The sequence below is a fragment of the Anomaloglossus baeobatrachus genome, chromosome 3 (genome assembly GCF_048569485.1).
Source record: "Anomaloglossus baeobatrachus isolate aAnoBae1 chromosome 3, aAnoBae1.hap1, whole genome shotgun sequence".
NCBI lineage: Eukaryota > Metazoa > Chordata > Amphibia > Anura > Aromobatidae > Anomaloglossus > Anomaloglossus baeobatrachus.
Genome location: NC_134355.1, coordinates 152,765,504 through 152,784,995, shown reverse-complemented (window position 1 = coordinate 152,784,995; position 19,492 = coordinate 152,765,504). Strand labels below are relative to the sequence as shown.

At 43.6% G+C, this 19,492-nt stretch overlaps 1 protein-coding gene across 6 annotated transcripts in view; it reads left to right on the top strand.

Annotated features, from left to right (window-relative positions):
* Positions 1-19,492, top strand: part of PLEKHG1 (pleckstrin homology and RhoGEF domain containing G1) — a 356,257-nt gene that overhangs the window by 217,847 nt on the left and 118,918 nt on the right. The window contains exon 1 of one of the 6 annotated variants that reach the window (XM_075339535.1): positions 8,405-8,505. The exons of the other annotated variants lie outside the window; for them this stretch is intronic. Coding sequence (XP_075195650.1) covers positions 8,496-8,505 — 10 coding nt within the window. The 5' untranslated portion in view covers positions 8,405-8,495. Of the gene's footprint in view, positions 1-8,404; positions 8,506-19,492 lie in introns of those variants that run through there. 6 annotated transcript variants of the gene reach the window in all.

The window sequence follows — 19,492 nt, the reverse complement described above, 5'->3', positions numbered from 1 at the left end:
ATAATAATAATAATGATTACGCCGAAGCTGTGTGTTGGGGGGTGAAAGAGGGGCTTTTTGTTTTTTATTTAAAATAAAGGATTTTTCGGTGTGTGTTTATTCACTTTACTTTCAGGTTAATCATGAAAGCTGTCTCATAGACGCTGCCATGATTAAGCTGCGACTTACTGGCGGCCATCCGCTGCCATGTAACTCATTATTACCCTGATTGCCACTGCATCACGGCAATCTGGAAGAGTCGGGACACTCCGGGACTGCCGCATAATGGATGAGATAGTCCCGGGGCAGCTGCGGGCTGATATTCTTGGCTGCGGGAGGAGGGGTGGGGGAAGTATCATTAACCCTGACCCTCGCCCGCCCCAGCCTTAGAATACCGGGCCGCCGCTGTGTGTTTTCCGCTGCTGGAAGGTAAAAATACAGCGGAGCCCGCGTTATATTATTTTTATATGTACGTTTGATTTCTATGTGTATTCTATGTGTGAGTGTGTGTGTGTGTGTGTGTGTGTGTGTGTGTGTGTGTTTACTCTGCTCTGCTTCCTCTTCCTGTCATAATGACATCACTTCCCCGCAAAACGCCGGCAGTGATGAACATTACCGCAGGTGAACTGCGGCTATACCGCACATCATTTTCTACCTGCGGTATACCCCCGGTATTTTGCGATTACATTACAGTGAATGGAGTGAAATACCGCAGGTACCTGCGGAAAAGAAGTGACATGCACATTTTCTCAAGAAATTTTCTCAAGAAATTCTGCAGAAAGAATTTTCTTGAGAAAAAAAAACAGTGTGCGCATAGCTATTTTTTTCCCCTTAGGTTATGCTGGGAAATGTCTGCAGAAAGATTACAAACATTTCTCAAGAAATTTCTGCAGCAAAACCGCGGGCAAAAACGCAGTGTGCGCACAGGGCCTTATAAGCAGGAGATTATCACTAGAGGTCTAGTAAACCTGCTTTCAAGTAGTCCGTCATATTCATGAGCTCTGTATAACCCCAACCCACCACTGATTGGCAGCTTTCTGCCTATATAGTGTACTCTGAAGACTGTTTAGAAAACTCTGCTGCCAATCAGTGGTGTGGGCGGGTTATACACAGCTCAGCATTTGGAGAATGGGTAGCTCTGCAGCAGATAAAACAGTAATTGTATCAAAACTATAGCAAGCAGCCCAGTAAGTGATGCATCCCTGGAATCAGGTCCTCTGTCTCATCTTTATGCTGCTCTTAGCTGAGTTACCAAAAACCTGGTGACAAATTTCCTTTAAGTTGCATTCTTTTTTGCCTGTAGTAGCAGTCATTTGCCAATGAGAAATTAGCAAATCAATATTGCGTAGATTGAACTATCCTACAGCTTTAAAACTTTTGCAAGAGACATGCTCAATAATTATTAATCAGGCGAAACAGATACTTAAAAGACCAAAAAAATCTAAGTAAGAGGCATAACAAGTTGTACGGGAAAAGAGCTGTATAATGTATTTATCATTGTCTTATAAGCGTACCATCACTCACACATTTTTGGGTTGTTTTGGGATTGCAAAAGCTGTGCAAAAAAAAAAAAAATTGAAATTTTACCTCTTTTTTTTTTTCTGTATGTTTTGTTGATTCTTTTCATTGTGTTAGGGCATGCACACAATGTATCTTCTCAGGTGGATTCTGCCCAAAAAAGCACCACATAAAATGAGCATAGTGCACAGCAATGCCATTCTCCTGCCGGACTGATCCTTCACTCTCAATTCATGGGTAAAATCTCTTTTCAGTGAGGGCAGATTTTCCCATTACTGAGATTAGGTATGACAGTTGGTGCTTTTGAAAGTGTATGGAGAGGGAGGAGCTAGAGGCAGACAGACATTCCAGGTTCTCCCGATGCGACAGTAAGGCTATGTCCGCATGTTGCTTTTTACCTGCTTTTTAGCTGCTTTTTCAACTGCAGCGTTTAATGGCAAAATGGTTGTGTTCTGCTTTTCAAGCAAAGTCTATGGGAATTTGGGTTTCTTGTTCACACTATTGTTGTTCAAAATGCTGCCTTTTTGTGGCAGAACTTTGGTCAAAAACTCAGCTTTGCAGTGCAAAACCCAAATGGCAAAAACAATTGACATGTTGCTTCTTTGAAAAGCTGAGTTTTTGACCAAAGTTCTGCCTCAAAAAGGCAGCATTTTGAACAACATAGTGTGAACAAGAAACCCAAATTCCCATAGACTTTGCTTGAATAGAAGAACACATCCATTTTGGCATTAAACAGCGCAGAAGAAAAAGCAGCAAAAAAGCAGGTAAAAAGCAGGTAAAAAGCAACGTGCGCACATACCCTTAATCTGCATATCTATCCTTCTCCCAGTAAAGTCAATAAGAACTCTGAAGTACTGTGCACACATTGCCTTTTTATTTCCTTGCAGTTTTGGGCACAGAAAAAAAAATTAGTATGTCATTCCTTAGTGCGCTTTTTTCCTGCGTTTTTTAGCCCTTCCAGCCTTTTATTTCACCCCCCAAAAAAACGCGTGGCACAAAAACAAACCAAAAACTCATGTTTTTGGTGCATTTTTCCGCCACAAAGTAAGTACCAAAAACTCAGCGTGCGCACATAGCTTTACACCTTCAGCATCAACTGTCATCTATCTCTGTAATGGGAAAGTCTGTTTACACTGAAGAGTTTTGAGAATTAATGATCAGTCCATGAGGAGAAAGAAAGATTTCTCTAATAACATATATGACAAAGTTGCCTATTTTCACATGTGCTATTAATTTATGAAATAAAAATGTAAAAATGACAGTTACTCTAACAGTACAAAGTATAACCAACTAATCTGCTTCAGGAAAACGACCCCCAGCTTCACCTGGGAATACTCAGTGGCTGCCGCGGCGTGTAGGGCTGTGTGCCCACAGTGCGTTTATGATGGGTTTTGATGCTGCATATTTTCACTAGGCGTTTTCGAGTTCCAGCACAGTGGATGGGATTTATAGAAATCTCTTGCCCGCTGCGCTTCTTTATTACTCACCGTAATCTGACCTGCAGCATGTTTCAAATCTGGGTCTGTGCTCTTTGTGTCGTTGTCACATTGCTGGGCACCTTGTTCAGTTTTTGAGGCACATTTTCAGGCAAAATCTGCCTGAAAGAGACGTTCTGTGCACATATCCTAAGGCTATATTCACATGTTGCGTTTTTTCAGCTTTTTTCATGCAAATTAAAAGCGTTAATCAATACCAGCTAAAGCTGCGAGGTTTCAGAAACCCTATGCACATGATTGCACTTTCCTGACTGAATTGGAAAACTGCGCTGTTTTTTGAAAGCTGCAGATTTGCACTTCCTTCAGCATTTTTTCACAATAGAAAACAAAAAGGAAGTTAAAAAACTCTAAGAAAAAACGCAACTGTGCTTTTTTTGGTGAATAAGGCCACGTTCACACATTTAGTATTTGGTGAGTTTTTTACCTCAGTATTTTCAGCCAAAACCAGGAGTGGAACAATCAGAGGAAAAGTATAATAGAAGCAGAGGCATTGCTTCTGTAATTTTTACCCACTCTTGGTTTTGGCTACAAATACCGACCAAATACTGAACGTGGCTTAAGGATCTGTGCGCACACTGCTTTTTTTTTTTGCTACAGTTTGTGGTCCTACTAAGCTGCATGTATTATCCTTCCCCAGCAAAGTCTATGAGAATTCAGAAAGGCTGTGCACACATTGCTTCTTTTTTGCCTGCAGTTTTGGTTGCAGAAAAAGAAGCAGCATTTCAATTATTTTCTGAGTTTTTCCATTGACAATGTTAAAAAAAAAAAAAAAAAACGCATGAGCAAAAATGCACCAAAACATGGTAAAAATGCATGCGTTTTTCTGCCAGAGGAGTGTTTTTCTGCCACAAGGTGCAGTTGTGAGCTTCAGAAATTTTCTGCAGTGTGCGCACAGAAGCTAAAACAAAATTTATTATACATGTACTGTAGACAAATTACACAATCTGCACCAAAAAAAAAAAAAAGCAGCAAAACTGCATTTTGTAAGCAGATTCTTTACTACCAAGAAGCAAGTTTTGCCTGCAGAATAAAAAGTAGCAAAAAAGCAACATGTGAATATAGGCAAAGGCTATGTGCGCACGTGTGCGTAATTCATGCAGTTACGCTGCGCTTTGTAGCGTAACTGCATGCGTCCTGCGTCCCCTGCACAGTCTATGGAGATTGTGCAGGGGCCGTGCGCACGTGGCGTCTTAGAGCACAGCGCTTCGGCTGCTGCCTGAAGTGCTGCGTTCAAGAAGTGACATGTCACTTCTTCTGTGCGCTTTGCCTGCAGCCCCTGCTCTGTCTATGGCAGGAGCTGCAGGCAGAGCGCATGGAAATCAGCTTTTTTTTTTTTTTTTTCACTACGGACATTTTCTGCAGCGATTTGAAGCGCACATGTGCTCTTCAGATCGCTGCAGAAAATTCTGCAGTGACTGTACGCAACGTGCGCACATATCCTTAGGCTGTGTGCGCAGTGCACTATTTTGGAGCAGATTTTGACACATCTGCATGTCTATGTTTAGGCTATGTGCCCACAGTGCTTTTTTTTCAGCACAAAAAAGCTGGTTTTTTTGTGCTTCTTTTCATGCTTCTTATGTATTGAGATAGAGGAAAAAAAAACAGGAAAAAAATACAGAAACAATTGACATCTTGGCTTCTTTTTTCAGCAACAAAAAAAAGCAAGGAAAAAAGAAGCACTGTGGGCACAGCACGTCACGATTCTCATAAACGCATTTTCCTTGCTTTTTATCGGTTAAAAAAAGCAAGGAAAAAAGCATGAAAAAAAGTATACCAGCAAAGTCAATAAGAATTCTGCAGTGCTGTGCACACATTGCTTACTTTTTCCTTGAAGATTTGGTGCGGAAAATAATTTGTAGTTTTTCAAGTGTTGGTGCATTTTTCCTGCGTTTTTTAGCCCTTCCATCCATTGACTTCATTAAGAAAAATGCATGGCACAAAAATGCGGGTGTTTTTTGGTGCGTTTTTCTGCCAGAAGGTGCAAATTTGATGCAGAACATTACTGCACCAAATCTGCAATGTGTGCACATAGCCTAATAAAGAAAGATGGAAAAAAAAAAAAAAAAAGTTACTCCCAAATAAATTGCTACACATCGACCATTAAGGCCAAAGCTTTACTAGAGGAAACCTAATACAAATATATAAAAAACAATTAGTTTAAATTGGGGTACATGCATATGATCAATGTTTGTTCAGACAGGTGAATTTTCGCATGAATCCCGCACCTCCGCTCACTTGTGTTTTTTATGCATTTTTCTTTCACCCTCTTCCTGTCTAAACAACATTATTGAATCCTCAGGGTATGTGCGCACGTTGCTTTTTACCTGCTTTTTACCTGCTTTTTTGCTGCTTTTTCTTCTGCGCTGTTTAATGCCAAAATGGATGTGTTCTTCTATTCAAGCAAAGTCTATGGGAATTTGGGTTTCTTGTTCACACTATGTTGTTCAAAATGCTGCCTTTTTGTGGCAGAACTTTGGTCAAAAACTCAGCTTTTCAAAGAAGCAACATGTCAATTGTTTTTGCCATTTGGGTTTTGCACTGCAAAGCTGAGTTTTTGACCAAAGTTCTGCCACAAAAAGGCAGCATTTTGAACAACAATAGTGTGAACAAGAAACCCAAATTCCCATAGACTTTGCTTGAATAGAAGAACACATCCATTTTGGCATTAAACAGCGCAGAAGAAAAAGCAGCAAAAAAGCAGGTAAAAAGCAGGTAAAAAGCAACGTGCGCACATACCGTGTACATGTGCCTTAAAGATCCATTTACGCACTTAACAACGCATGTGATTCTTAAATCTGCGGATTTACCGCATATAATGAAAGTCTATGGGGAAACTACGTACAGGAGTCTGAGCGTCTACGCTGGAGGAATTGACTTAGGCTGTGTGCGCACTTTACGTTTTTTCATGCGTTTCCGCAGCGTTTTGAACTGCAGCGTTTCAATGCAAAAATGCATGTGTTTTGATTTCCAAGCAAAGTCTATGGGAAATAGCGCTTTCTTGTGCGCACAATGCTTTTAAAAACGCTGCGTTTTAGTTGCAGAAAATTTGTCAAAATCTCTGCATTTGAAGAAGCAACATGTCAAATGTGTTTGCCATTTTGGCAGCGTTTTGCTAACATGAAAGTCAATGAAAACTTTCAAAACGCATTCTACATCAAAATCCCAGCGTTTTACATGCTTTTTTGATGCAGAAAACATGCGTTTTTGACATTATATTGAGGTCATGACGTCTCCTTGTTCACACACATATAGTCCGACAATTAAAAAAGTCAAAAATAATAATTTATAGTTATTTTATACATAAATATTAGATCACATTTATCTTTTTAGTAAAATTAGCTATTTTGTGTATAATTTCAAGCATGATATTTCTTAACATTTTTTTCCATTTTTTTCATAGTGTTTGAATGTTTAAACTTTATTAAGTAGTGTATTTGTGTTGAAAACGCATCTGTCTTTAAAGCACTGAAAATGCATGTAAAACATGGTACAAATACGGCCAAAACGCTATTAAAACGCATGCATATTTTCAGCATTTTTCTGCGCAAAACCAAATTTGACATTGCCAAATTCTGCCACAGGATGCGTTTAGAATTGCAAGTAACTGAGCGCAACGTGCGCACTCAGCCTTACTGCAGCTCAGAAACCCACACTACAGGTCAGTTTACGCAGTGTTAAAAAGAAGCACAGTGAGCAGGAGATTTCTATAAATCCCATCCACTGTGCTTGTACTCTAATGACACCGATTGTGAGTACAGGCCATTAAAAAGAAACTAATAATTAAAAACTGCTCAATGGCATGAGGCGCTACGGCTTGGCCTCCAAAAATACTTTCTTTAAGGCCATACATATAATAAGTGTAATAATATATCATGTCAAATTAATACAATCGATAGTAGCTTATTCAATAAGGTGATAAAAATGCAGGAAAATATAAACCAATATATACAGAAAAGCATTAACCATATTGACAATGTATTACCTCATCCTACAGTTATAGACATTTAACCAGGTCATGTAAAAGATACTCAAAGAGGAGTGTAGGGAACAAGCTTCCCCATAAGTTTCATTATTCAAATATGGCTTCATCAGGAAACAACACATATAATCTACAGGAAAATATAAATCAATATATAAAAACAAGCAATAACCATACTGACAATTAGCTCATCCTACAGTTATATACATTAAACCCAGTCATGTAAAAGATACTCAAAGAGGGGTGTAGAGAACAAGCTTCCCCATATGTTTCACTATTCAAATATGGCTTCATCAGGGGATAACACATAATCTGCAGGAAAATCCAAGGATTTATTATGGATTTTGCAGTTGATGTGCAGCTAAAACCAGACCTGAGGTTTTTTTTCCATTAAAATGATTGCGTCCACTCCCGAGATTTGAATAACATGCTTACATTTTTGGCAATACAGTTTTGTAAAGCCAGAAGGGAATCTAGTGTAAGGAGGCATATAAGTCTTTTCTTAATATTTGTCATTCGTTTTTGGCCTTTTGTGAAAAAAAAAATAAAAAAAAACTGCATTGAAACCGCCTGTGTGATTTGAGCCTGAAGCACTTCAGTGATAAAGACATGTGGACCCAGCAGGCAATGTGTCCTTTCCAAACATGAAGTGCTGCAATTAAACCCCAGCCCATTATCCCTGATTGCTTCCACAAACAGCGTTTAAGAGCAGACCTAATTGCTTTTACTGAGCTTACTGTATGTTAACTGTCTAATAAAACCAAGCTATTAATTCGCAGGGAAATCATCGATTAACAAATCTGCATTATGGTAATGATCTTCGTCTACCTTTCAGGACAAGGCGCATTTTTTTAACCATTAAAATAAAATTCCTTTTTAAGAGTATTGAGGGGAATAGAAGAAGACAGGACAATCAAGTGAACCCTTTCCCTTTCTAACATGTGTGACTTTGTGCCAGGACAATGGTGGAGAGGGGTTTCCACAGAGATTACGGTTTGAAAAGTGAGCATGTCGCCTAATGGCTGTTGTCATAGGCCCGGGCTGACAGACAGAACACCATTGGCTAGGCCTTCGAGCCTTTGCTGCACTTTACATCTCACAGCTCAATGTGCCGCATTGTTCATCTCTTAGAAAAAGTTCCTGGGCAGCTGCAAATATGTCTGCACCGGGCGAGAGAGCCGGATTGGGAACTGGCAGCTTTTCTTAGTGGTGGGAGGGATAGGCCGGGGGAGGGGACGCCTGACTATTCACTTTTACAATCTCAAACAGGTTGGGTATCTTTTTACCACTCATATGGTTTCTGCCTGTCTTGTGGAGAGCTCCTCCAGGGGGATTTGCCTATTTGGGTCTGAAGAAAACTGAGAAGACAGTTGAGCTTTTCTAAAATCCTGGTGGAATGCTAAAATTGACTCCATTTTTTACTATAAAACACCTACGGCTGAACTGCATAATGATATGAATGTATAGACACAATACAAGGATATTCCCTTGTGAGCGGATCCATTACTGCATCTGAAACCAAAATGCCTACAGGTGAGTAGTAACGTCTTGTAGAAGGGCGAGCTAGTTTTCACACCGGATTATATGTTACCTTTATGTTCTTTTGCTTAGTTTTATTGTTCTTTGTTGCGCTTATTTATACTTTTATTCTTGAATTCTAATTGAGATTTTGGTCTCGACAGCTGACAAAGCAATAAAAAATTCTGAAGTATTGAAGTTTTTGACCGTCTGTTCCATTTTTAACAAAAAAAGACTTTTTTTTTTGTTTTTTTCTTTTGATTTTTATGTGCTTTGTTTTTTATGGAGTAGATGAGTCTTGTAGTTATTTTTAAAATTAAATGGAGATTTTGCTCTTGACTGCTGTCAAAGCAATAAAAAATTACGAAGTATTGAACTTTTCGACCCTCTGTTTTAATCTTTAACAAAAAAAGAAATTTTTTTTTTTTTCTTTTTTTTTGTTAGGTGCTTAGTTTTAAATGGAGCAGGTCGGTCTTGTAGTTATTTTTATTTTTGCATTGAAATGGAGATTTTGCTCTCGTTATAGAATATGCTTTGTCGTGATTTTTTCTGGAGCCTGTTGTGCATAATTGTCGTCATTTTGAAGATTAGCCTCAATGATCTTTTGTAGCAAATGGGTAATTATTTGCAAGCGCATTGAAGGATCGTGTGGCTTGTGAGACATCGTAGCTTCCTGCAGTGTTTTAATTAGAGACGTTTGCAGTAACGGTCCCGTTCATTTGCATCTCTATCGCCTAGTTGTGCAATGTGCTCGCTGGTCCTGATTTTTCAGTTATGTAGAAAGACACTATACAGCCTCCTGGCAGCTATAATAGTAAAGTATATAGTGCATGGTACTGCTCTATTGCAGCCATTACCTATGATATAGTATTTAACATAGCGGAGTTAGCCATAACACGTTGTATCGCTTATTTTGCTTGCTTATTTAGCACCATATTCCACAATTTTTTAAAGACCTCATCATCACTGTCCCCATTGGGGCTCACAATTCAATTCCCTATCAGTATGTCTTAGGGCCGATTCATACATCCAGCATTCCGCCGGATTACCGGATCCGGCACACTCCATGACAGCATGTGTCCGGAGGTAGCCGCGATGCCATTGTACTGTATTACACTGTACTGGAGTGTGCCGGATCCGGTGAAATGCCGGATGTGTGAAACGGCCCTTAGGAGTGTGGGGTAAGCTGAAGTACCCAGAGGAAACCCAACTACGGAGAGAACATACAAACTCCTTGGTGGGACTTTAATCCAGAACCCCAGTGCTGCCCAGCAACAGTGCTAACTAGTGACAAGCGAGCACATCCATGCTCAGTACTCGTAGCAAGCAGTTGGATGCTCAGTTGGGCGTGATTCGAGTACCCCAGTATAATGGAAGTCAATGGGGAGTGCAAGCATTTTCCCAGAAAAACGCTTGAGTCTTCCATTGACTCCCATTGTACTCAAGTCGCACCAATCCAAGCATCCAATCGCTCATTACGAGTACTGAGCACCCAAGTATAGTAATGCTTGCTCATCACTAGTGCTAACCACTGAGCCACCGTGCTGCCCATATCATTTTATCATACTGTGTGGTTTTCTTAAATGAATTAATAAGCTATTTAAAAAAAATAGCTGTCCTATTGAATTGTGTTCACATTGTGTATTTGCTACATAGCTAAGCAATTAGGCTATGTGCGCACGTTGCGTAAAAACATGCAGTTACGCTGCGCTTTGTAGCGCAGCGTAACTGCATGCGTCCTGCGGCCCCTGCACAGTCTATGGAGATTGTGCAGGGGCCGTGCGCACGTGGCGTCTAAGAGCGCAGCGCTTCGGCTACTGCCGAAGCGCTGCGCAAAAAGAAGTGACATGTCACTTCTTTCCTGCGCTTTGCCGGCAGCTCCTGCTCTGTCTATGGCAGGAGCTGCAGGCAGAGCGCATGGAATCGGCGCTCACTACGGACATTTCTGCAGCGATCTAAAGCGCACATGTGCTCTTCAGATCGCTGCAGAAATTTCTGCAGGGCTTGTACGCAACGTGCGCACATAGCCTTAGATTTCAGACATGCAGTGCTGAAACGCATCTGCACCTTGTGGAACCCAACTAATTTGTGGCAGATTTACTACAAAATGTGCGGCCATACTCTTTAAAGAGTTAACTTTTTTGCCAGCTTGCCACTTGTTTCTGTCCAACACTCTCCTGACACTTGTCCTGGCTGACACTGTTTTTCTATCACGTTTTATGGAGGGCTGCTATCTTGGTGCCAGGTTCTGCCTCCTGTTAATCACTTTATTGCTTGCTTTTCACCTCTTTGTTTCTGCACTCTGTGCATCTCTCCTATTTATAGCTTGTGACTTTACTTTGATAGGTTTGTTTAGACACTATATGGATTGAGTGTTAAAGGGCGGGTTGTCCTTTCCATTCACGTCTGGCTGGTGGTCTTGTGCTTTGTGTATATGGTATCTGGACAGGGGCTGCACTATGTCCATTGCTGTTTTGATGCTTATCTGTACATATGAACACTGTCCTATTCATACATCATCTATACTGTCATGTGCCTTATTTTCCACTTATCTTAATTATTCAGAATTTAACAGTGCTTTAAAATGTTGCATAAGTTGTCAGCATTCTCCATTAACCTCTTTATTTAAAGAAGGAATTGTGTACCATCACACAACACGCAGATGCTTTCTGCAATTTTAGGTTGGAGGTCAATAGTGGTATTTTATTACATCTAGGCCCATGGTTAGGGTATATGTATGCTTAGAAAAATCCAAGTGTAGGTCCCATGCTTAGTATTGACAAGTTGGGTTTGAGAGACAAGGGTTGTGACAACAAACCACTATTGGCTTCGGACAGAAAAGGACCCCTGTGCAAGTGTACCGCCCCGCACTCGGCTGCAGCCGAGCCGCTCGGATCCGGGCTCGCTGGTGGGTTGCTCGAGCGCCTTCGGACCCGGGGTCACTTCGCACTGAAAGGGTGCTGGCGCTACGTAGGGGGGTGGTAGGTAGGTGTACGGCTGGAGCCGTGTTTAAGTTCGTAACGCCACCCACGGGTTGTGGTGAAGGTGGACACCACCGCTGTGGTTACTGCGCACTCGGGGCAGATGGTGATGCAGCAAGTGTTAACTCCTCCATGGGCAGGGGTGGTGGCCCCGGGACCTGTTGGGGGGAGCTGGGCGGTGCGCGGCTGGATGGCACTGTGGTACTCACTGTTATTGACACACACAAGTCTCTGGTAAACCAAGTTGATGGTGGTCGGTGCCCGCAGCCGGCTGCGTCTGGTCCTCCACCCGGTTCTGTGGTCTTTGCCTTTCTCTTGCACCGTGTAGTTTGTGTAGACTGCCTGCGCTTCAGCAATGGGAGTCCGCTGCCCGGTTGTGTATATGCCGGGAGAGCCCTTTTGCCCGCAGATGCTGGCCCATGGGATCTCTCTGCCTGTGCGGTGGCTTTTTATCCCCCTCGGTGGGCTGTTGTCTTCAGTCGGGACTTGGGTGGGAAAGGACCTATAGTCCAGACCGCAATCAGTGAATTAACTCAGTCCAGTGGATTCTGGACCTCTTTTCAGGGTCTGAGTACCCCCCTGTGTGCTCCGGTTTCTGAGTCGGTTCCCGGGTCGGTACCGGCGGGCCACTACCCTGTCCCGGTTGCACCGAGCCGTCTTCCTGGCTCCTGCAGGCTAGGCCACCGTCTGCCTCCTAGCCAAAGGTGCCGGGGCTCCAACCCTGGCACCTGTCAGACTCCTTCACTCCTCAACACTCAAAACTGATCTGACTTGTTTCCTGCCTCAGACCCTCTGAACTCCTCGTTGCGCGTGCCAACCGCCTGGCTCCGCCCCCCTGTTGTGTCCATCAAGCTCTGCTGGAGGTGACTAGGGTTTATGGTTTGGCTGGTGTTACCTTGTGTGGGACTTGTGTTGTGCGGGGCGCTATCTGTGACTACCTGGCTAGTCCAGGGCGTCACACAAGCGCAGTATATGGACCCCTGTGCCAGCGCAGTATATGGACCCCTGTGCAAGCGCAGTATATGTGTGACGCCCTGGAAAAACCAGGTAGTCAGAGAGAGACCCCTGCACAACACCATCCTCCACTTAGGAAACATACAGCCGACCTAAAACCCTAGTCACCCCTGCTTAGGGAAAGATAGACACACTAGTGGGCGTGACCAGGTGGTTGGACACGCCCACCCAGGGGTCTAGACAGCCCGGGGCGGGAAAACAGTGAGTTAAGTTAGTGAAGTTTGGAGTGAGTTTGGAGAGGAGTGTGGGCTGGAGGTAACTGTTGTTTCAGCAGGAAACGTTCAAGTTGAGCGGTGCCAGGGTAGGAGCCCTGGTACCTTGGCTAGGTGGCAGACGGTGGTCTCCGTCAGCAGGAGATGGGAAGACAGCTCGGCAGAACCGAGGTGGACCGGGACAGGGTTGTAGCCCGCCGGTACAGACACGGGGAACCGACCCAGAAATCGGAGCACAAAGGGGGTACTCGGACCCTGAAGCCAGGATCGGAAACCAGCAGCCTGGTTAATTAACCGATTGAGGCCAGGATTAGAGGTTCTGTCCCACCCAAAGTCCCTCATAGAAGACAACAGCCCACCGATAGAGATAAGAGGTCACTGCCAGGAACCATAGATCCCATGGGCCAGCGTCTGCGGGCACGACTCCTTAGGCCACATCCAGCCGGGAGCGGACTCTTGAGTTCCAGACTAGGAAGTCCACCTTACACAAAGTCAGTACAGAGGAAAAGGATGGAGACCACTAGCCCGGGTGGGGGACCTGAATGCAACCGGCCGTAGCACCGGCCACCAGCACCTTGATTTACCAGAGACTTGTGTGATTTATTGACTGTGAGTAAACAAACATCCCCTTGCCGTTGCTACACCCTGCACCAGACACTGGGCCCCGGGGCAACCTTCCCTACCCACGGAGGGGTTAACATCCAGCTGCCACTACATCTCCCCCGGGTGCCCCATCACAGCAGCGGTGGTGTCCCAACTCACCACACACCGTGGGTGGCGTCACGAACTTAATACGGCCTAGCCCGTACATCTACGTTCCCCCATTTATTCGGCGTGTCAGCGAGACCCCCGGGTCCGGAGACCCTCGAGCCACCACCAAAGCAGGCCCGGATCCGAGCAGCGGCGGCGACTGCTGGCACGGGGGCGGCACATATGGACCCCTGTGCAAGCACAGTATATGGACCCCTTGCAGCCCAAGTTATCATCATAATGCATGTCTGCTAGCTTTGGAGGTAGAAATGGGCCCCCTTACCACTTGCATCCCTATGCGGATGCACAGGTTGCACCAATGATGTGTCTGCCCATACTTAGCTTGAAGAATCTGTCACCAGGTTTGGCCACCTAATCTGAGAGCAGCATAATGTAGAGGCAGAGATCCTGATTCTAGCGGTCACTTACTGGGCTGTTTACTGCAGTTTTGATAATCTCCTGCTGATTAATCTGTGATTTTTATCATTAGAGGACTACTTGACTACCTGGCGTGCTGCAGGTAGTCCAGCATATTCATTAGCTTTATATAACTGCTAGATCTGCAGCAGAGAAAACATTGATTTTATCATCATGACAGCAAACAGCTCAGTAAGTGACACATCGCTGGAATCAGGGTCTCTATCTCTACATTATGTTGCTCTCAGATGGGGGAGCAAAATCGTGGTGACAGATTCTGTTAATGATTTTGGGGCATGTGTTTACGTTCACCCCCCCCCCCCCCACCAGAAATGTAACTCCAGACCCCTGGCATAAATTATACAAGAAGTTTTTCTGAATTTATCCAGCGGGCTCAGCTTCTCCCTTTCCCGCCTAATCTCGACCCAGGTTGCCAGATTTAGCCAAAACTGAACTAAAAAAAGTGGCAAATTTTGAAGTTTTGGGTTTTTTTTGTTTTTTTTTTTTTGTTTTGTTTTTTTTAATGCCATTATCCTGGCAAAATCACCTTCATGAATCCGGGCCAATGTTTTTGTCTATGTTTATCTTCAAGGCCAAAAGTGAGCTGCTCCTTTGGCTGAGATAAAGGAAAGCTGTTAGATGAGTAAATGTAATATATCTATTTATTTCTATAGGGCAAACATATTCCACAGCACTTTACATTTCAGATGTGACATGTACTGACAATATGAGACATTACAGAGGAATGAAATTCAGCAGAAGCCAAGAGGAGAGGGCCCTGCTCAGAAGCTTACAATCATCGGAGCCATGATGCTCCTGTATTAGTTAAAGGGGTTTTCCATGAATAGAGTTCCAATGCCTATTGACTACGGCCAATGTAGATAGCAGGATCTAAAGGTCCAGTCACACATAACGAGATCGTTACTATGTCACAGTTTCCGGATAATTGTTAAATCGTTGGTGAGATGTCAAACAGTCATTTTCCCAACAACTTTAGTAACGATGTAGTGACCTGTATAACGATCTCGTTGGTCATTGGCACCCTGTCACACAGCAGCTATGTAACGATTCCGACCTCGAATAGGAGTGTAGTGTTTGACGCTGTAATCCACGTAGGCGTGCATATGTGTCGCCTTTTCCACATCCCTCCGCTCCAATTGGTGGCCAATACTGCGTTCTGATTGGGCGGCTGGCCTAGAAGGCAACTTTGTATCACTTCATCCTTTGTCCCTTTTTGAGCCTTGCTTTGAGGATAGAACCTGCGACTCCACCCGGATTCGTTCGTACTTTGCTCCCGGTTGCTTGCTTGCTTTTCGGATCGCAGCTGCATCTGCACCCAGATTCATCCCTCCTTCGTTTGCTTACGGTTCTCAGCGCCAACCAATTGGTGGAGAGGGGGCGCGGAAAAGGTGACACAACTACAGGCCTACGTGTCACACTTTAAGTTCTCATTTAGGTCGGTAACAAGATCATTGGTAGGTGTCAAACATACAGATCCATCCTGCCCAGCAGGACTCCAATGAGCCAAAAATGGCCCAGGACATTCAGCAATGACCAACGATCTCACAGCAGGGGGCGGATCATTGCTATGTGTCAAACATAACGAGATCGCTGGTGAAGTCGTTATTTCATCACAGAAAGTGTGACGTAGCAATGATGTTGTTAGCGATCTCGATCACGATGTGTGAAGTGGCCTTAATACTGACTGGCTGCAGTGGTCAGGTTCAGACTGCCCCACAGCCCACAGGGTAACGGAGGCATGGGTGACTTCAACCTCTGTGCTGTGTGACTTCAAGCAAATGATGTTTTTTTCACTTATAAAAATTGATTATTAATGCTTCCATTGTTTAAAACATTTTTACTTTACAGCATTTTTTTCCATACCTGTCTAAAACTTTTGCACACTACAGTATGGGTATAATAAAGTTAATATTATACTGTTATAGGTGTGGAAAAATGCTGCAAAGTAAGAATGCTTTCAAAGTAGTGATTTCAAAAATAGAAGTGCTAACAGCTTGTTAGCAATTCCCAAAATGCTATATGCTGTGTATCTGTATGTATAAAATGCACACAGACAAGCAAAAGGGTAACAATGTTTTGAACCTTCACTTTCAGGCTCCATATCTCACCATCCACTACAGCTTTGAACGTAAGGCTACTATAATTTTATAGACAATCTTCTTGGCTATCTCACATATAAATTTGACTTGCAACTATTTAGCATATGATTAGTTATGCAGATTCTTGTCATGTCACTGCATTGTTATTGTTTTGCTCCTAAAAATCTAAATGTTACTTTTTATTATATTGTTAGTATCTTGTAAATCCACCTTTTGGCTTTGAACAGCCAAAAGGTGGACTTTCGTCTCATCGCACCAAATCACACATTTCCAATCTGCTATTGTCCACCGTGTGCACTTTTTTTTTTGTTGCAAACTTAAGCTGATGCTTCTTATGATGATATTGAAGTCGAGGCTTCTTCTTTTTTTTGGACCACCATTCCAGACATATGTAATGTGCATCGCTCAGTGCTTGCATAGATGTCTGTGATCTCTCTATTAAGAACCATACGAGACGCCTCCACTGCCATGTTTGTCGCTCTAGAACTGATAAACCTTGTGTTGAGCTGATTTGTTGACACTGATATTTGGCCTGGACGTCCACCTTTTGAATGGATGGACAGACTTAATTTCCTATTGTTCCAACTGTTACGGCACTTGCAGTTTGGCAATTATCTTGGCTGATAGACCACTATGGATGATGATATTTCTCTCTTTTTGGGAAATCTTCTTCATAGATGCTCCTCGATTCAAACCAGTGACCTTTTGGTTGGGTATCAACCTAACAAAACACTGAGCTTTTTGGAATATTAAGACAGGTTGTACAGTAATTTGTAGTATACCGAAAGACAAATTATTTTTCTTCCTTCATTATCAAAACAGTAACAATGCAGTGACATGAAAATAATCTGCAAAATTAATCATATGCTAAATAATGGCAAGTCAAATTTAGGTATGAGATGGCCATGATGATTGTTTATAACATGAAGGTAGTCTTACGTTGAAAGCTGTAGTGGATGGTGAGATATGGAGACTGAAAGTCAAAAGTTCAAAACATTGTTACCCTTTTGGTCATCTGTGTACGGTATATACAGGATATACAGGTACTGTATATTTCAAAATGTATTGCATGCACAATAGTTAATGGCACATAATGAATACAAACTCTCTCAGTTTAGCACTTGTTTATAACTGTTCTACATGTCCTCCTTTTGTCGCACGACACACATCTATGTGGTAATCCAGCACGGCCCAAACACCCTGCAGCATGTCCCATCGATGGTCATTAGAGCAGTGGTATTGCGGTCCCAGAGCTCATCCAGTGTTGCTGGCAAATGCGGCACATAAACAATGTCTTTGATGTACCCTCAAAGGAAGAAATCACACACTGTCAAATCGGGAGACCTGGGGGTCCATCTGATTGATTTGCTCTTTTCATACTCTAAATTACAAACGCTTTCTCTTGCATAGTCGCTATTTTGGGATCTGAGGCCGCCCTGCCACCATGGGAGTCACAAGCGAGTCTCAAACTCTGAGATGTGAACTTTTGATACGTTATTATTACAAATGGGTGAAATTTACATCTTTGCTGCTAAATGAATGTAAAAACCTGATGAATTTTTTGGGCTCTGCAAGGCACTATTTTTTATTTAAAGGGAAGAAATCACCAGGATTTTCTTATATAACCTAAAGCCAGTGCTATACTGGCACTATCAGGCTGATTCTCTATATACCTGCAGTGGTCAGCTCTGCTGTTTAAGTTTTGAAATCCAAGAACGTAAAATGTATAAAACCGGCAGCTTCTTGAGTGACAGCAGCTGAGGATCAAGTAATATCTGGGGGGTATTCATAGTTATCCCCTCCTTCTGTTAGAATTAGCATAAGTATTATAAAATTAATTTACTTTTGCTTGCAGGACCTGTGGTGAGGTCATACCCATGTGGAAAGAAGGGCAGGGGCCTCAGCCAACAGAAAAATGTTGCTTCCTGATATCAGCTTTGTTGCCTGAGGCCCCCCTTCTATTTTTTTTTTTTTTTTATTTACATCCTGCTCTTGAAATCTGTATTGATGAAAAGCCCAGAACCCTTTTACATTGTAACTGCTCTTGAAGAATTAAATTGGATCTGAAACAGGATGTATGCAATACTTGTCATATCAGAGTACCTGAGGCCTAATCCTGCCACTATGTGTTTACATTAATTTTGGGATTTTCACATCAGTTTCAGAGAACTCCTCCAAAACAGGGGAAGCTATGGTGGGACAGGACGTGGCAATTTCCACTAGTCTAATTAATGACAAGTTGTGGTGTACATTTAAATCTTGCTATAGTTTCTCACTACTGTAAGTGTGACGCCCTGGCCTATCAGGTCGTCACAGGGTATTGTGTAATCTGCCCTTCTGCACAGTATCAACCCTCCTCTGGTTATTGGATCCCAGTCCTTTGGTGCTGTTAACAGCTAGTCCAATCAAAATCCTAGGAACACTTCCCACTTGAACCTATCTATTGGGGGGCCTGAAGGGAATAGAGCCGTCCACATGGGGGGTTGGTGAGGAGAGAGTGAGGACAGTGTCAGTTGAGTCAGTTCAGTGGAATGAGTCGAGAGGAGAGGAGGTGAAGTGGCTCTCGTGAGGAGAGGCCACGGAAGAGAGCTCCTGTATACTAAGTGGCAGATGTTGGTCTGGACCTAGCAGGAGCTGTAACCCGGTCACAGGGGACAGTGTCAAGGGGCACGGACTGCCAAGGAGGGCAGCCGGCGGCCTTGAGTTATCACCGGGCAGGGGCCAGGGCACAACGGGGTACGTGGACCCCAGGCCGGAAAGTAGCTTCACGCGTTCCGGTAATTTGCCTGACGGGGGTGAAGACTTCAAGTGTCATCCCCAACCCGCTCCAAAATCTGGGTACTAGCGCACCGATGGGATAGGACTTTCCCACTACAGTCCAAAGAAATCCTAAGCGTGATCCCTGAGAGCAAGCTCACGCCATTAGCCATATGGGTGAGCGGGACCTGGAGTTTCATACCAACGACTCCAATTGAGACTAAAGATGCCAGGGATAGGGCCACAGACCAACAACAACACCAAGGGCACGGATCCAGGTGTGCTCCCCGCAGACAACAGTGGTGCTCGGAACTTTGGTTTACAAGCTGTCGCTGTGGTTATTTTGGGACTGAGTGAGTACATTGGAAACCCCTGCATCTATCCATCATCAATGGGCCCCGGGACATAAACCCCCTACCCACGGAGGGGTTAAACATCAGGCTGCCGCACCATCGTCACCGGGCTCCCCAACGGCAGCGGTGGTCCGTAACATTACCACGCACCGTGGGTGGCGTCACAAACTTTCCAAAAACCCGCTGTACATATCTCCTGCCCTCTTTTTAATCAAGTGGCCGCGCGACCCCCGGGTCCGGAGACTACTCGAGTCACTGCGTTTCCGGATCCGGATCCGAGCGGCAGCAGCGAACCGGCTGCTCGCATGGGGGCGGTACATAAGATTTGTGGCGAGGCGCACAAAACTTTTAAGATGCACCTAATCCATTAAGAGGCATATGCCTCTTAAGGAGTCTTA